The 18,604-nt window shown below is 44.2% G+C and overlaps 2 protein-coding genes across 2 annotated transcripts in view; one reads left to right on the forward strand and one right to left on the reverse strand.

Moving 5' to 3' along the window:
* Window positions 1-18,604, forward strand: part of Plod (procollagen lysyl hydroxylase) — a 403,871-nt gene that overhangs the window by 215,617 nt on the left and 169,650 nt on the right. The gene's annotated exons all lie outside the window — the stretch shown is intronic.
* LOC145416416 (immunoglobulin domain-containing protein oig-4-like) overlaps window positions 656-18,604 on the reverse strand; it is an 89,567-nt gene continuing 71,618 nt past the window's right edge. The window contains exons 3-5 of the mRNA XM_080285363.1: window positions 7,787-7,936; window positions 2,374-2,504; window positions 656-680 (exon numbers count right to left, since the gene is read on the reverse strand). Of these exons, the coding sequence (XP_080141489.1) occupies window positions 656-680; window positions 2,374-2,504; window positions 7,787-7,936 (306 nt within the window). The remainder of the gene's footprint in view (window positions 681-2,373; window positions 2,505-7,786; window positions 7,937-18,604) is intronic.

Consider the following 18,604-nt stretch of genomic DNA (forward strand, 5'->3'; position numbering starts at 1 on the left):
GTAAGTGGATGATTAAGTGGAAGGGGAAGGAGGTACAGATTTTACTAACAGCAACTAGGGTAAGTGGAGAAAGGGGAAGTGGGGTATGGTGGAGTACAAACATATCTAGGGCAGGTGGATGAGAGGGGTGGAAGGGGGTGTAGGGAAAACACATCTCTACACACAAGACCATAACCTCTACACACACACCAGCTAGAGTAAGTGGACGACACCTTGACCTTAAGTGTTTCTGAAGTGAAGTGGGACTCTTAGCAATATCTAGGGGTGGACTGGTGGTGGTGTACTGGTGGAGTGTACCGGGAGACAACAGGAGTGGCTTTGAAAACTACCGGGAGACACATCACACCAGTCTGTCGTCTTAGTCCCAGTCTGGTGGTGATGTTGGACCGGTGGGGTGTTGCTGGTGGACCGGTGGGGTACTGGGAGACAGCAGGAAAGGGCCTTGACAGTACGGGGAGTCACACCACACCAGTATGTCGTCCTGTGCCCGGTCCGGTAATGTTGGACTGGTGGGGTGTTGGTAGCAGACGGGAGGTGAACTGGGAGACAAGAGGGATGGGTCTTGGCTGTACTGGGACACCCCACCCCCAGTCTGTTGTCTTGTTTCCAGGCTGGTGGTGGGGGTGAGGGTGTACTGGTGGGATACTGGGAGGCACTATATTCCCGCGGTGTACTGGGTTCTGTGGAGATATATATAAAAATGTCTTGATTTCGCTTTGTTAGGAATTGTTCACGAGAAATAAATCTAATCATATGTTGCATCTTTACACTGAACACAACTTTAATACGTTCATATAATTCTTCAAAAACCCTTACTATTTTTTATTTCCACATTTCTATACCCCTTTTACTCTAACTTGGCCCAAACTTGACTTCTCTCCATCTTGCATGCTGAGTTGCAACAATAGATTAACACTTGAATATGATGCTAGTCATGAAGAAGTGCCATGGAGAGGACACAGAGCCGTAGTATTTTTTCTGCCTCTAAACTACGTGAAATAAGGTGCCAAAGGACGACAATCTGGGCCAAGTTAAGGTGAAAAGAGTATAGACACTTTGTAAGCTGCCTGAGTGGACATCAATATATAAGCAAGCAATATTATACATAGGTGAAGCTGAAGAACTTATGGGTCTTACACTTTTACTTTAATATTCACTCTGATTTAGCTGGTGTGTGTGTGTGTGTGTGTGTGTGTGTGTGTGTGTGTGTGTGTGTGTGTGTGTGTGTGTGTGTGTGTTAGCATTATAAGTGAAGAATAAGCAATGAACACGCCATCCTCTACAGAATTTGGTAACTGTATGAGTGAAAATAAAGAAATATAAACAAATTCTCTATACGGTATTAGGTATATGTATGTGTGAAGACAAAGAGATATATACGCATTCTTTTCCACAAGTCTGGTAAATTAATGACTAAAGACAAAGGAGGAAGCAAATAAAGTTTTACACGATTTTGGGAGCTACAAGTGTGAAGAGAAATAAATACATATGCAGTCTCTAACAATTTTGGTAGCTATGGGAATGAAGATAAAGAAAAAAATAGGCAGACAATATTGAACTGAGTTATGGTAGGTGTATGAGTGAAGACAAAGGAATAATAATGTAATTTTTTGTAGTTTGGTAGCTATATGAGTGAAGGGAGAGGAATGAACCAGCAGTCTTCACACAGTTTTGGTAGCAGTAGAGGTGAAGACGAGGGGATAGAGAAGGAATTATTTGCACGCTTTTGGTAGCAATGTTAGAGGAATAAACTAGCATTCCTTTATACAAGTTTGGTAGCTATGTGAGGCAAGAGATACAAACAGGCGATCAGACACAATTTTGGCAGCAGTATGAATGAAAACACGGGTATAAACAGTCACTTTTATCCGCAAGTAACGCTCAAGAATCTTTATAAATATTGACTCTAAATCCCTGTGGTCAGCTGTATATGAGTTAAGCAAAGAACAAAGTCACTCTTATTTACAAGTTTAAGTTCAAGAATCTCTATAAATATTAACCCTAAATCCCTGTGGTCAGCTGTATATGAGTTAAGCAAAGATCAAAGTCACTCTTATTCACAAGTTAAGTTCAAGAATCTCTATAAATATTGACTAAATCCCTGTGGTCAGCTGTATATGAGTTAAGCGAAGAACAAAGTCACTCTTATTCACAAGTTAAGTTCAAGAATCTTTCTAAATATTGGACCCTCCCTGTAGTCAGCTGTGTATATGAGTTAAATACAAAGTCACTCTTATGTACAAGTTTAAGTTCAAGAAGCTTTATAAATACAAATCCTTAATCCCTCTGGTCGCTCTGTATATAAGTGAAGACAAGTATAAATACCCACTTTTATCCACAAGTTAAGCTCAAGAACCCTTATAAATACTGAACCTGAACCCCCTGTGGTCAACGGCGTGTGGGTTGTTGGCTTGACACTCATAGTAACCCACGTCCATCAGTGTTGCGGGGTCAATCTCCATCTTGCTTTTCAGTTTGTGGCGGCCGATCTCCCACTCATGCACCTGTTGGCAGTGGAGGGGTTAGTTTGTGGCTTTGTGGGTGTGTATATTGTGTTGGCAGTGGAGGGGTTAGTTTGTGGGTCTGTGAGTTTGTATATTGTGTTGGCAGTGGAGGGGTTAGTTTGTGGGTTTGTATTTTGTGTTGGCAGTGGAGGGTTTAGTTTGTGGGGGTGTATATTGTGATGGCAGTGGAGGGGTTAGTTTGTGGGTTTTTGGGTGTGTATATTGTGTTGGCAGTGGAGGGGTTAGTTTGTGGGTTTGTGTAATGTGTTGGCAGTGGAGGGGTTAATTTGTGGGTTTGTGTAATATGTTGGCAGTGGAGGGATTAGTTTGTGGGTTTGTGTAATGTGTTGGCAGTGGAGGGGTTAATTTGTGGGTTTGTGTAATGTGTTGGCAGTGGAGGGGTTAGTTTGTGGGTTTGTGTAATGTGTTGGCAGTGGAGGGGTCAGTTTGTGGGGGTGTATATTGTGTTGGCAGTGGAGGGTTTAGTTTGTGGGGGTGTATATTGTGTTGGCAGTGGAGGGGTTAGTTTGTGGGTTTTTGGGTGTGTATATTGTGTTGGCAGTGGAGGGGTTAGTTTGTGGGGGTGTAAATTGTGGTGGCAGTGGAGGAGGTAGTTTATGAGTCTGTATATTCTACTCTTGTACTTACTGGCAGTGAAGGGGTATGTTTGTGTGTTTGTATATTACACTCTTGTACCTGTTGGCAGTCCAGAGGTAAGTTTGTGTGTTTGTATATTTTCGTCATGCACCTTTTGGCAGTGTTTTTTTATATATTAAGTGTTAGATATATTGCCGAAATATATGTGAGAGGTGAACCACGAGTATTGACCAGAGAATGGGAATCATCTATGGCCAGTCATACCAAGCCATTCTCAGCTTTGGAGTAGCCTATAGGGGAAAGGGAGAAGTAGGAGAGGTGATATATTCAGCTAACTCTTGTATGTGACTGTAGCACCACCACCGTCAGTGCTATACGTAATGTTGTTATGGTAAAATTAGAGCATGTTGACAACCTTGAAGTCCAACTCAATTTGTTATAGTGTAATGTGGTTTGCCTGTGTGTGTGTGTGTGTGTGTGTGTGTGTGTGTGTGTAGCCTGGCAGGGGTGTCGTTCTGCATCATACACACCCACGTAACCATGGATACTGAGAGATAATATGTAAACATGTAGAAGTTATGGACTCTTAGGTAGATTTATAAACACTAGGGTCTAAGAGGGTTTATGAATACGTCCCCCATGCCCTCCCCACCACACAAATGGCTCTCCTCACCACCACTATCACCACCACTATCACCACCACTATCACCACCAAGCTATTTCCTCTCACGGCCAAAAAACTGACTATATTTTTTCCCTCAAGCATTTTTACTTTTGTCTTTCTTTAAACCAGTACGATGTGTCTTTATTTTTATTTGTTTTTATTGTTATTATTGTTTTTGTTAGTGTTGTTGTTAATAGTAGTGGTAGTAGTAGTGTAGTGGTAGTAGTAGTAGTATTAGTAGTAGTATTCTTTCATTTATTCGTTTTTGTCATTTTCTTATTATTATCATCATCATCACGAACGCCATCATCATCATCATCATCATCATCATCACCATCATCATCAATATCATCATTATTATTATTATTATTATTATTATTATTTGGAAGAGGATCACCAGGCAGAACACAAACATCATGCCAAATTAGGCTCTTTATTTGCTGACGTTTCGGAAGATACTTATTCCATCTTCAGAGCAAAATCTACAATCAAAAAATATACACAGTTAAGATTTTTATATGTTATAACAATCAAAACAAGACTAAAAACGTGAAGGTACAAAAACGAAGTCCATTAAAACACCGTGTTTGTAAATCAGTAATAAAAACTAAAATGAATGAGGTAGGAGTAAGAAAGGAAAAATTGTCTGTAAAATAGTAAGTGCAGTACTGTAAAAAAAAAAAAAAAAAAATTACCTAGTGTGGAAAACAAAACGATTAGTGACATGGCTTCCTGTGAACTGTTTTGTTTTCCATACAAGGTAAGTTTTTTTTTTTTTTTTTTTTTTTTTTTTTACAGTACTGCACTTACTATTTTACAGATACGTTTTCCTCTTCCTATTACGTCTGCGATTTCCACGCTCCAAATCTATAGCTGCTTATTATTATTATTATTATTATTATTATTATTATTATTATTATTATTATTATTATTATTATTGTAGCTCCTTCTAGCCTCACATACTGAAGGAGTAGAGGAAAACCAGCCACATATCCAACTCTTCAAGGTCGAAAATCCTTAATGAATAAAAACTCTGAAATTTAGCAGCAACAGAACTAATCCGAAGGCGACTTTATTGAGCTGAGGGTTAGATACATCCTTTATTAAACCACCATCACCTTTACTAGTGTGTGTGTGTGTGTGTGTGTGTGTGTGTGTGTGTGTGTGTGTGTGTAAAAATTTCACTGAGTATGCTACCCCTTGTTCACTTTAACTTGGCGTAATATTGGCGTTTCTCCACCGTGAGCTACGGAAATTTAGCGACAACAGGACGAAAATATTGTGGAAGTGAATAAAATGGGAGGTCGTAATAAGGAAGCATAAAGAAATAAAAATGTCGCCGTACTGAAGGAGAGAGAGAGAGAGAGAGAGAGAGAACGATTGTAAGGGGAAGGGGTGAGATGGAGAGAAGAGCGAGAGGGAAGGAAGTTGGAGATGAGTGGTAAGTGAGAAGAGAAATAATAGGTGATTGAGATGAGAGATAGAGGTGAGGGGTGAGGAGAAGGTGAAGGGGGGAGAGAATTATAGGGGTGAGGTGGGGGTAAAGAGTGAGGAGGAGGTCAGAGGTGAGGGGGGTAAGGGGTGAGGGGAGAGTAAGGGGGAAGAGGGTGAGGGGAGGTGATGGGGGGATTGCTTTCTGGTTCTTCCTGCACTCCACTTCATTTCCTGGCTCCTCCTGCCCTCCCTCCCCTCCCCTTCCCTACCTCTCCCCACCCAGGCTTTTCTCTCTCCTCCCCTCTGCTGCCCTCCTTCCTGCATTCATCTTTTTTCTCCCCATTCTCGCTACACGGTCTCTTTCGTACCATTTGTCTTTCCTTCCCTCCCCTCACTCTCTCTCATCCATTGTGCCTCTATTCCTGCATCCAAATTCTTTTCTCAACCTTTTTCTAGTTTGTATATACACATCACTCTCCTCCCCATCCTCTTTGGGGTGACAGGGGAGCCCCACCTTACATAAAAGCTAGTTTTGAGAGATGTTTACCTCTGTGCACAATTTTGGTCTTGAGTTAAACCTGTGGCTGTGCATAGCGTCGTTGTGCAGGACCCCCGGTGGCCACGACTTATCGAATTACCGCCATACCTAACATTGGTCCCGGTGGAGGTGTAACACTGGCCAGAATATCCTGTTTGTAAGTAAAAAGACAATGTCTGTCCGGCCCTCGAGGGTCTGAACGTGCCTAAATTCTGTTCATCAATCTCTCTAGCTATCTTTCTGTATCACTGTCTACCTACCTGTTTGTCTAGTTCTGTCTACCTGCCTGTCTATCTATGTGTGCCTCATCTATATCCATCTCTCGACCTAGCTGTCTGTCTTCTTGTATTTCAGTTGATCTCCCATAGCTTGCCTGGTGCAGCATTCAGTGATACTCAGCTTACAGCTCCACCTCGTTCTCGGTGTCCCTCTCCTTTCCTCTCACGCACCTTATTCTCAGACACTCCCCTCGTCAGTCTCTCCCTCGTCATTCGCTCCTTGTGTCCCAACTACCTCATATAAGCTAACGACCACTACAAATCTCTGGTCTCACCCCAAATAGATGAGTCACCATAGTTCTTTCACCTTGACTTGGCCCAGATTTTCGTCCTTATGCTGCACATTTCACGTAGTTCAGTGGCAGAATAAGATAATAGTAAGGCTCTGAGTATTTATCGTAGCACTTCTTCGTGACTAGCACTGTATTTTAGTATTTATCGTGTTGCATCTCAATTTGAAGTTGGAGAGATGGCAATTTTAGGCCAAGTAAAAGTGAAATGAGTGTAGTGTAATCCCTCCACTACCGATTCTTGGTGCACCAATTTCGCACGTGGAGTTGCGTGGAGAGACAGACAGACAGACAAATAAGGAAGTGAAGGAGCGCTGTGGTGTTGGTGTGGATGTGCATGGTTCGGTCATATGAAGAGGATGGAGAATGAGAGACTGATAAGGAGAGTGTCAGTTGGGTAAGGGGAGGGGGAGGGGAAGGCCGAGGATGGGATGTAAAGGTATATAAGAAATGGGGGTATAAGTTGAAGAAATGGCGGCCAGATGACAGAAGATAGAGTGACGTGGAGGCAATTTATTTGTGGCCACCCTTTATGAGATTAAGGCGTCTGGCGGTAGATAGATGGATAGACAGATGGTAGATAGACAAATAGATATGACATGAGCCTGTCTCCGAGGTGTTGTCAGATAAGTTTAGCCCCTGGTTAGAAAAATATTGTGCATTCCTGTTGTATATAGTGGGTGTCTTCCTTTACTAAATAAATTAATCTGACGTTGGTCCAAATGATATACCTCAGTGAATATGCTGAGGTAAAAAAAAATATAAAGTGAGGGATATAAAGAGATGGAGAGAGAGAATGAATACAAGAGTGGTGTGTACTGTGTGTGTGATGTGAATGTATCAGAACAGATCCACACCGTCTTTATCTTGGTGACGCGGAGTTGGTATCAGAGTATATGTCAATAAGTGTGAATATAAGTGAGTATAAGTACAATTAGTGTGAATATAAGTGTGACTAAATATGAATATGATAATGAATACAGGTGTGATTATAAGTGTGAATAGTAAGAACAAATATAAGTGTGAGTATGATTGTGATATTGATTAGTGTGATAAGTAACGTGGAAATAATGTGTATACAGTTTCACACCATCCTTGCGTCTTGTAATGTTAGTTATAAGAGTGATTGTGAGTTTAAGAGTGATGCAATGATAGTATGACCTAGTGCTGAAATAAATGGCTATCTGTCTATCTGTCTGTCTACCTATCTGTCCATCTATGTATCTATAGCCCGACGCCCTAATTCCGCAAAGGCTGGCCGCAGACAAAACGCCCCCAAGTCGCTCTGTCATCCACCATTTGACTGCCCTTTCCCCAGCTCACTTTCCCCTTCCTCTTATACCTCTCAATTCCATCCCTCCACCTCATCCTCACTCTCCTCCTCACTCTCCCTCCTTCCACTTCACCTACATACACCCTCTTAGTCAGCCTTTCATTCTCCATTCCCTCCAATAAATGTAATAGTGCTAAATGTAACTGACCTGAAAGTAGTTATGTGCATATAGCTCCACACCATCCTTGTACCACGTGATGCGGGGTCTGGGGTTGCCACGTGCCGTACATATGAAGATGATTTTACGTCCCAACACGTACTCCAGCTCGTAGTGGGACGACTGGATTACACGTGCTGCCTGAACAACACAAGAATATGTTAACACGAGCTCCTATGACCCATTCAGCTGGAATAAAGAAAGAGTTGTCCCGAGCATGAGAGGTGACACCAGTACACGAATGTATCTTGACACTTTTGGCTTCCTTCGACTCTTGGTTGAATATAAATGGTGCTAGCCGGAATAAAATGGTAAGAGTTGTCCTGACCATGAGACGGATTTAAGATAATATCCTTGTTACCTTCAGACAGTGTTATGAAGCTTAGGGAAGAGTCTTAATATAGAGGTAAAGAAGGTTGTATAAACATCTTCAGTTGCAAAAAGCCTGTCAAGGTGAATTATCATATCTGGTGGAGGCATGAATTAAGTATGAATAATGTCCTCGGAATGAATGTGTTGGCGCCATATTCACCACCTCAGCACTGCCCTCCGAGTCACCCAGAACTGTAGATAAGAAAGATAAGAGTGAACATTATTTGCTTAAAAATATCAGCTCTGTGATTAAGGCCGCCGTCTCCTGCATGCTGATAGAGTACCTGAGTGTTACATTGGAGGAGAGATTGCCTATAATGTTATGTAAGAATAAAGAGATACTACTTGAGAAACAATTAAGATTATCCATGTGTGATGCTTTGCGTTCATATCTGGGCACCATTTTTCCTTAAGGTCGAGTGCTATCATCCCAACATTGAATAAGAGCTTTCGTCAGGTGCAGGTCAGCGTCATGCCGACTTGAGCGTCTGAAGAAGTATCAGATTGGCGTGTTTCACGTGTGACCTGATTGGCGGTAATTTATTCCAGTGGTAAATTTAGGCCGTTTCTTACCCATGCTGGTTCTTCATATCCATTCACGTGCTGAGGAGGGACACCTTCACTTGGTGGCACCGATATAACAGGGCGACTCCTCTGCCCGCTGCTACAAAGTCCCTGGACGATAGAGTGCAGAAGGGCATGGTCAGTCTGCAGTCCACCGGCTTCACATCGAGATGAGCCTGGGGCCACGGCAGCAGCACCCACATGACCCATCCCAGTCCAGTCAGGTTATTTCCGGTGTATACATATAACTTCAAACTCTTCTACACTCATGCAGACCCATTCGGATCAGTATAAGGTCTTTCAGGTCATTTCAGGTTCAGGTAGGTTAAATCCAGTCCAGTTAGGTCAGTTCCGATCACCTGGGGTTACTTCAGATAAAGTCATAACTCGAAATAAATTCCAGCCGAAGTTTCCACAACTCTGTCTGTCTGTCTGTCTCTCTCTCTCTCTCTCTCTCTCTCTCTCTCTCTCTCTCTCTAATTTTGTGCGTATCTCTGTGTGTGTGTGTGTGTGTGTGTGTGTGTGTGTGTGTGTGTGTCTTTATATTTATCTATTTATATGCTTATAATTTACAGGAGTGCAGTAACTGTGTGTAGTGTATTAAGCATACTTATTTCCCCTTCCAGGTGAGTTGGTGTAAGGGAGCGGTTGAGAAAACAGTAAGTGCTGCTTCATGTCCTTAATTCGGGTTCACTTTACAATAGGGATCAAGTTAGGTCTTGTGACGTCCAGGTAAGTCAGGTTTATGATAATCATTTGAAAATCAGGCCTTTTTTTCCTGTTTTTAACTTAGGTAATTTCAGTTCACCTTTGGCATATTGTAACAAGGTATATGAAGCCATGTGTAAAATGTAAGACATATCGTGACTGATTTCTGGATGGGAAGTCGTTAATGTTGAATACACAGGATTGTTATTTTATTTCATTGATTAATTATATTGTTCTAAATATTTATTACGTATGATGGGGCTAGGGGGAAAGCGAGGGATGAGCTAATATGGTGATGGTTGGTGGGATATAATGGGGGGAGTACACCCTGTGAGGATGGGCATTGTAGATAGGTGGTTATGTTCGTGTCAAATATTGCTCCTATAAATATACAGGAGTGGGTGAACGTATTGGTTGGAGACAGAGAGAAGTGAGTGGTAGTGGGTGATGATGTGGGTCAGAAGTAGTAGGTTTGTGTGTGTGTGTGTGTAAAAATTTCACTTAGAAAAATGGAAGGGAGAGAAGAATTTGTGGATGGGGTGGGCAGACAAGTGTGGGCGCGAAAGGTTCTATGGTTTACAGTGATCCACATTTCCCTTCCGCGCCAGCAAGCATCTGGTGTGGACGCGACCTTTGGCATAGTAAACAAACGGAAGCACTAAGGAAGAAGTGTAAGAACTCCACTGTAACTCGACGAGGATAGGGCCTTTGACGTCTCATGAATCGTAGTGACAGGTTATCTTTACGTCCCTCTCTAGCATCATCTTAATGTGTCGTAGGCAAAATACTTAACTTAGGAAGACGTGTAAGAAAGCTATATAAAGCGGATGGGAACAGGGACCCTTGACCTCCCATAAAGCCCAGTGGTGCGGTACAAAGTGTGAAGACTTTATGTCCAGCGCCGACCTGTTGGACACCCACCGCCCCCCACTCCATGCATACATTATCTCACACACTTACTTCACGTTCCCGCCTCGCCAGTCAAAGGGGCAGCTTCGCGTAGTACGATTTCCCTCTTACGTATTTATCTTCTGTACTACCCGACCATACCTTCATTGTTGCCAGATAGCTTCAAAATGTTTGTGTTGAGGCAATTGAGCGAATGTGAGGGGGATATAGTCACTCATTTTCGGAACGGGTTGAATGAGTAAGTTTCCAGGAAGAGAGAAAGATGCAATTTAAAAGATAGAGGAGAAGGAATTTGTCTAGGCAGGGTCATAGCACGAAAGCACAGTTGAGAGTAACATGAGGGACCCCATCAAAATTACTGCTCATTAATATTAAAGCCAGTGTGAGCAGGAATATGTGTGACTGGTAGGGGGAGTCGGTGAAGGGGAGGGGGGCGTGAAGGCGAAACAGCTCTAGCATCATCCAGAATAGAGTTAGAACAAAAATTCGAGTGATCACGTTCAGAGGAAGAAGCGGCTACAGAGCCATGCGAATGGAAAAGAGGAGGGAATGAGAAAGAAGTGAAGTTATTTGAGAATTTTATATCAAGGTCTGGGAGGAGTGGGAAGAAATGGTACTTGGAAATTCATTGCATATAGAACGGATGAAGCTATTTTAGGGAAGACAAGCAGATATAGGGCGACTCCAGACGTAAATATATAATGTACATGAAATGAGATGCTTTGTAGTATCCTGTATTTTATTTATTTATTTTTATTATTATTATTATTTTTTTAGATTTGGCATTGTAGCAGTAGTATGGTATCTTCTTATTACATTACGTTTATTACTCTGCTTATATTTGTCTTACAAACTTTCTAGAACCATGGAAGGTGTGTTTGTAGTTGTATTAATGAGGCCTTTGGAATTACTGGTGTTTAAATATATGTATAGACAGTAATATACAAACACACCTGGGGATCTCGTTACATATATATCTGCATTACACACAAAACGTATTAGGGCAAAAAATGAGAGAGAGAGAGAGAGACAGAGACAGAGACAGAGACAGAGACAGAGACAGACAGACAGACAGACAGACAGAATAGTAAAAAAAAACTGTCCACATTTTGGGTGAGAGACTGACAAGGCTGTGTCCCACGTGCATATAGATGGAGATTTAAAACAACCCCCCTCCCCAAACCCACCTCAACCCCCTTCCCTTACCCCACCTCAGCCCCCTTCCCTTACCCCACCCCAGTCCCCTTCCCTTACCCCATCCCAGCCCCCTTCCCTTACCCCACCCCAGCCCCCTTCCCTTACCCCACCCCAGCCCCCTTCCCTTACCCCACCCCAACCCCTTCCCCATTTCCCCTACCTTGTCCTCCCCATCACAGTCCCCTCCACCACACCCCTCAGACCCCCCTCACTCCTACCCTCATATCCCCACACACACACACACACACACACACACACACACACACACACACACACACACACACACACACACACACACACACACACACACACACACACACACACACACACACACACACACACACACGCCACTCTGCTCTTAATGTTAGACGGAATTAGGGCTGGGTTTTTTGTGTGATGGAGGGTAAGAAGGGGAAGTGTGGGGAGGGGAGAGGAGGGAAAAGGGAAGGAAGGAAGAATGGGGGAGAAGGGAATGGAGGGGAGGGGGATTGGGAGAGGAAAAAGAGGGGAGGGGAGAAAGGGGAAAGGAACAGGGGGGGGGAGAGGAAGAATAGGGAAGGGGAGGAAGGGAGGGGAAGGAAGGAAAAGAAAGGAGGAGGAGTGGAGTAGGGAAGGGAGAAGGGTAATGGAGGGAAGGGAGATTGGGAGAGGAGGAAGAGGGGGAGGGGAAATATAGTGTGGGGGGGAAGAGATTGAAAGAAGAGGGGAGGGAATGTGGAAGAAAGGGTGTGTGTGTGGAGGGGATATTTGTGGTTGAGGGGAGAGGAATATGTAAGTGGAGGGGGAGGGGAGGGAAGAGGGGTATATGATGAAGGGGGAGGTCGGGGGAGAAGAAAGGAGGGGGAGTGTATAAGTGGAGGAAGAGTAGAAAGAGGAGGAGGAGGAGGAGGGGGAGAGAGGAAGAGAGAGGGGGGGAGTATGTGACTGGATGGAGGAAAGGGCATTGGGAAGATGAGGAGGGAAGGAGAGGGAGTGTGGTTGGATAGAGGGAAGGGGAAATGGGATGGGAGGGAGGGAAAATGTATGAAAATAGGGAGATTAAAAAGAGGGCGTAGAAGGGAGAGATGGGAGGAAGGGAGGGGGACTGTGTGTATGGAGGAAAAGGAAGACAGAATCGGAAAGGGTAGCTGGGGAGGGAATGGGAGGGAGAGAGAGAAGTGGGAAGAAGGAGAGAGAGAGAGAATCAAATCGGTAAAGATGGAGTAAATAAGAAATATCATAATAGAGATCGATTTGGGAAGACGAAATCAGTGGAAGAAAGTAAAGGAAACAATATAAGAATTAATTATAAGATACGTGAAGAAAGCAGCTGTAAAATATAAAGAAATATAACAAAAATGAAAACGCAATAGAAACCTAGAACACAATTATCGAGAACTGTAATTCATTTTAGCATGGTTTCACTTAACACTTTTTTCACGTAACATTATTTTTTGTTCACTTTAGGCTGGTTGTTTAATATAGTAATAATTTTCCCCCTTACACGTCATTGCTTATTAGTGTGTGTGTGTGTGTGTGTGTGTGTGTGTGTGTGTGTGTGTGTGTGTGTGTGTGTGTGTGTGTGTGTGTGTGTGAGGGAGGATATACATCGAAGGACGGGGGCTGAAAAACTCACAAAAGTATAGCTTTCAGTATATCATTCATTTCTCTAAAGTGCTTGTAAATTTTAATACATATACAGTATACTAGTGACAGGAGGTACAATATAATACTTACTTATATCCTTAACGGGGGTATTTTAACATGGAGATCATTTTCCTCACTAAATCACTACTTCCACTTAGTAATTTTCCTAACACTGTAGTTTTTAGGACCTCATGTGCAGTGTTGTGTGAGGAATTCTGTAGTTGACTGTTTTTTTCCTTCGGCTCACTCTGAACATTGGATAGGAAGCCCCTCCGTGAGATCTGGATGTCTGTGTAAGTTTTGTAGGAATATCACATTATGGTCTGGTGTTGTGGATTCAGTGTGTGTGTGTGTGTGTGTGTGTGAGAGAGAGAGAGAGAGAGAGAGAGAGAGAGAGAGAGAGAGAGAGAGAGAGAGAAAGAGAATAATATCAGTGCAGTGTAATTCAGATCCCCAAACTATTCCTTTTAACTTCCTAAATTGATCCCACGACCTTTTGGTGGCCCGTCGACAGCTGTGGCCACGTGAACACCTGCGTATTGGCCATGTAAATCCTCACAAACTGGCCCACTCTCTTCTTTGGCCTCCAACCCCCTCACCCCTCCCTCACCTGGCCACCCACCCATCCCTTCCTGACTGATTGACTGGATTATATGCACTGTCAGGCTTAGGGGCAGGCTAGGGAAGGGAGGCAGGGGTGAGGCAGGTACAGAGAAATGTAAAGGTGAGGCAGGCCAAGGGAGGGTGGCAGGGGTGAGGCAGATACAAAAAGGTGCAGGGGTTAGGCAGGCTAAGGGAGGGTGGAAGGGGTGAGGCTGGTACAGAAAGATGCAAAGGTGAGGCAGGCCGAGGGAGGGTGGCAGGGGTGAAACAGGTACAGAAAAATGTAAAGGTGAGGCAGGCCAAGGGAGGGTGGCAGGGGTAAGGCAGGTACTGAAAGACGCAGAGGTGAGGCAGGCCAAGGGAGGGTGGCAGGGGTGAGGCAGGTACAGAAAAATATAGAGGTGAGGCAGGGTTGGGGGTGAGGCAGGTACAGAAAAAAGTAGAATTGAGGCAGGGTAGGAAAGTGAGGCAGGGATGAGGAAGATAGTATAAAGTTGTGGAAGTAAGGAAGGGTAGGGAAAGGTGAGGGAAGGAGGAAGAAGACAGTTGTGAAAGGGGAAGTATGGATGAGTGAGGTATGAAAGGGAAGAATGCTAGAGTGAGGAAGGGTGAGGGAGAGTGAGTTAAGGGAGGGAAGGTAGGGGAAGAAGGTGGTGGTTTAGTGAATCAGGGGAGAAAGTGTGATGGAAGGCAGGGAGGGGAGAGAAGCAGGGTAGCGAGGGGTGAGGGAAGGAGAGAAGGACGTGAGGGTGAGGCAGGGTAGGAGAGGTGGAGTAAGGCAAAGGACGAAAGGTGAGGCAGGGAGATTGGCGCAGGTAGGGAAGAGAACGATGCGAGGGTGAGGGGAGGCGAGGGGAGAGTGAGGCATTAAAGTGAGAGGCTAGGATGAAGTAGTTAAGTGAGCTGGGGAGGGGAAGGTGAGGGGAAGGGGCAGGGTGAGGGGAGGGGGACACACAAGGGGAAGCAGGGAAGCAGTGACGGGAGTAACACTGTAGTTTGTGGACGACCATGAAAGATTGAAAGGCTAAGTGAGGGGTGGCTTTCTGGTGCTGGGAGGGGGAAGAAGGGACGGGGTGGGGAGAAGGGAAGATGAGAGAGGGGTGTGTAAAATGAAAGAGGAGGAGGGGAGAAGAAGATGTGAGAGAGAGAGAGAGAGAGAGAGAGAGAGAGAGAGAGAGAGAGTCTTTTGTCCCCGATAACATTTCAAAAGTTCATAAAAGCCTGTGTGTGTGTCAATTATCGATGAGGTACTGCGCAGGTGGAGAGTAGCCTTGTTCATAATGCATGTACACAAAAGCCAGTGTTCAGGCACCACCAAGACCACTAGGTACAGTTGGACACGAAAGTTTACCTAATTGTTCACCTCTTCTGCTTCTCCCCTCCCTCTGCTGGCTAAAATTCCTCTTCTGCTTCTCACTTCCCTCTGCTGGCTAAAATACCTCTTCTGCTTCTCACTTCCCTTTCTGGCTAAAATACCTCTTCTGCTTCTCACTTCCCTCTGCTGGCTAATATACCTCTTCTGCTTCTCATTTCCCTCTGCTGGCTAATATACTTCTGCTTCTTACTTCCCTCTGCTGGCTGATATCCCTCTTCTGCTTCTCACTTCCCTCTGCTGGCTAATATCCCTCTTCTGCTTCTCACTTCCCTCTGCTGGCTAATATCCCTCTTCTGCTTCTCACTTCCCTCTGCTGGCTAATATCCCTCTTCTGCTTCTCACTTCCCTCTGCTGGCTAATATCCCTCTTCTGCTTCTTACTTCCCTCTGCTGGCTAATATCCCTCTTCTGCTTCTTACTTCCCTCTGATGGCTAAAACACCTCTTCTGGTTCTCAGTTCCCTCTGCTGGTTAATACTCCTAAGTTGAGAGAGTCATGGTATGCATCTTTGCCGATAGACACAAATGTTCGCCTAATATTTTATCTACTTATCGCACTTTCCTCTATTGGCTAATATTTCTAAGTTGAGAGTGGCCTGGTCTCCCATTGTCTTCAGTTAAGGAAGTTCCCTAACACCTCTTCCTGACCGATTTATTTGTGGCTTTGACTAATACCGTTTTGTACGTTCTTTATGCAGAGTATGGTGAATGATTTGAGTAACACAGAAGAGGACGACGAGATGTAATAAACAAAATAAATCGCTTAGGAAAGGATGTTGGGGTGCCTTCTTTACCTGCGAGACTACAGATCTTGGTACGTTTCTCTGCCCGTAGATACGAAAGATCACGTAATAATTGACCTCATCTGTTTGTCACTTTCCTTTGATGGCTAATATTCGTAAGGTGAGAGAGGCTTGGTATGTTTCTCTGTCCGAAGATGATTTTTATGTGATGCGTGAGAGAGTAAAGTGACGGACGTGCCCTGAGAGAGAGAGAGAGAGAGAGAGAGAGAGAGAGAGAATCTTTTATGAATATGCCTTTCTCTGGCCTAGGGAAGAGCAAAGGGAGGAATTAGATGGTTGGTTGGCTCTAGGTCTGGGTGGATTTGTGTATTTCATCTTTACTGCGCTAGTCATTACACCCTCGCTTGCAAAGGGAGAAGGGGTGTTACGTTTTGCTCGGCGCGTGTGTGTGTGTGTGTGTGTGTGTGTGTGTGTGTGTGTGTGTGTGTGTGTTAAAGCTTCCAGAATCATCGCCTGCCCACCACCAGGGCCACTGCAACTTACGGTTCCCTAACACCTCTTCCCTAGCGACTTATCCTGCACATTACCTCTTCCCATGCACATCCAAGGCATCTGTGTGGATATCTCTGGTTGTGGGAAATTAAAGTGTATCTAAAAATGGATTAAGAAGCTTCGTAACGCCTCTTCCTTAGCGATTTATTTTTTCCTCTCGCTCTCTGGACATCCGAAGCATCTCTCTCTCAATATCTCAGTTGAGGTAAAATAGGACTGAATATAATCGTATGTAAGTAGGATAAGACGGTACAAGGGGTCATCGGATTGAAAGGGTTCGTCTTGTAGGAAATAAACGCATACAAATCCTTCTCTTCACGAACGCACCCGAAGCGCCTGTCAGTTATTTATTTATTCATTTATCTGTCTGTCTCTTTATCTGTCTGTCTGTCTATCTATTTATTGCTGTATTTATCTATTTATTTATTTATTTTTGTGGAAGATCTGTAGTTCATTCACCTTAAGTTGGCGGAATCTTTCGTCCTTTTGCACCTCATTTCCTGTAGCTGAATGTAGAATACAGTACTACGGCTCTACATCCATCCCATAGCACTTCTTCGTGACTAGCACAGTGTTTACGTCTCATTAATAGCTCCGTAGTCAAGATGGAGGGATGGCAGTTTTAACCCCTTCAGTCCGACAACGCTTTTATTTTTACGTACAGCCAGACACACAAGTATCATCCCAGAGTTTGACGAATACATAAGGGAATAATTGAAACCATCTGAAACACGCACTAATAGAGACGGGGGCTTCATTGTGTTTCGCCTCTTGTCAAATTTCTTCAGGTGGAGTTGGGAAGATAGGTGTTTCTGTGAGTGATGTATGAATTTATTGAGAGAAACCTTTTGACTCCACGGGTTATATATTTAGAGAGAGAGAGAGAGAGAGAGAGAGAGGAGATGAGGGAAAGCAAAAGGGTTAGGCAGGGTGGTGGTGAGGTTGTGTGGTTGTGTGATGGAGAGTGGTGTGGTGGTGGTAGGAGTGTGGTTGGTTAAGTGCTGTTGTAGTGGTGGTGTTTGGTGGTGTGGTAGTGATGTGGTGGTCGTGTGGTAGGAAGATGAAGTGATGTGGTGGTAAGGGTGTGTTTGTGGTAGTGATGTTGTGTGGTAGTGTGGGGATACGTGTACTGCAGGGGTGTAAGTGTCTTTGTGTGGTGGTAGTGATGAGCTCAGGATAGTGTGGTAGGTGTAGTATTCTTAGGTGTTGTGGGATGTAGTGTAGTTAAGCCAGTTACAAGTAGGTGTAGTGTTGATATGTGTCGCTGAGTATGGAGTAGTTTGTCTCAATAGTTAGGTTTAGTTAGGTAAGGTGTAGTAGTTGTGTAGTTAGGTGTGGTCTGATGAGGTGTAGGCAAGGGTAGCATGGTTAGGTGTGGTGTGGTGTGGTGTGGTGTGGTATGGTGTGGTAGTTGTGGTAGTAAGGGTGAGTTAAATTGAAGGTGTACTTGTAGAGGTCCCCCAGGGCTTAAGGCGGCCTCTCATTAACATAATATGCTCCCCGCTACGCTTAGAGAGAGAGAGAGAGGTAAATGTGACAGTGAATGTGTTTGTGTGAGAATCAGTGTGGGAGACGCTGTGATTGTGTACATGTAGAGAGAGAGAGAGAGAAAGAATGCGTGTGTGTGTGTGTGTGTGTGTGTGTGTGTGTGTGTGTGTGTGTGTGTGTGTGTGTGTGTGTGTGAAAGAGGGGTCTTAGTTAGAGGAAGGGCATGTTGAGGCGAGGATTTAGGTACGAGAGAGAGAGAGAGAGAGAGAGAGAGGGTGCCGGAGAGAAAAAACAGAGGAAGGACAAGACAGGAGAGAGGAGAGAAGAAATACGGGAGCAGGGAGCACACACACACACACACACACACACACACACACACACACACACACACACACACACATCAGAGGTATGCAGGGTGGCAGGACAGTCATTATAAACCCATTTACTGAAGTACCATAGATTCCCCTAGACAAGTCCTTAAAAGATTAATCTCTCTCTCTCTCTCTCTCTCTCTCTCTCTCTCTCTCTCTCTCTCTCTCTCTCTCTCTCTCTCTCTCCTTTGTACCTAAATCCTCTCCCCAGCCTGCCATCCCTTGCTACTCAAGACCCCACTTTCTCTACACACACACACACACACACACACACACACACACACACACACACACACACACACA

The sequence above is a fragment of the Coenobita brevimanus genome, chromosome 106, assembly GCF_032717465.1.
Source record: "Coenobita brevimanus isolate Jiangsu-jjx chromosome 106, ASM3271746v2, whole genome shotgun sequence".
Lineage (NCBI taxonomy): Eukaryota > Metazoa > Arthropoda > Malacostraca > Decapoda > Coenobitidae > Coenobita > Coenobita brevimanus.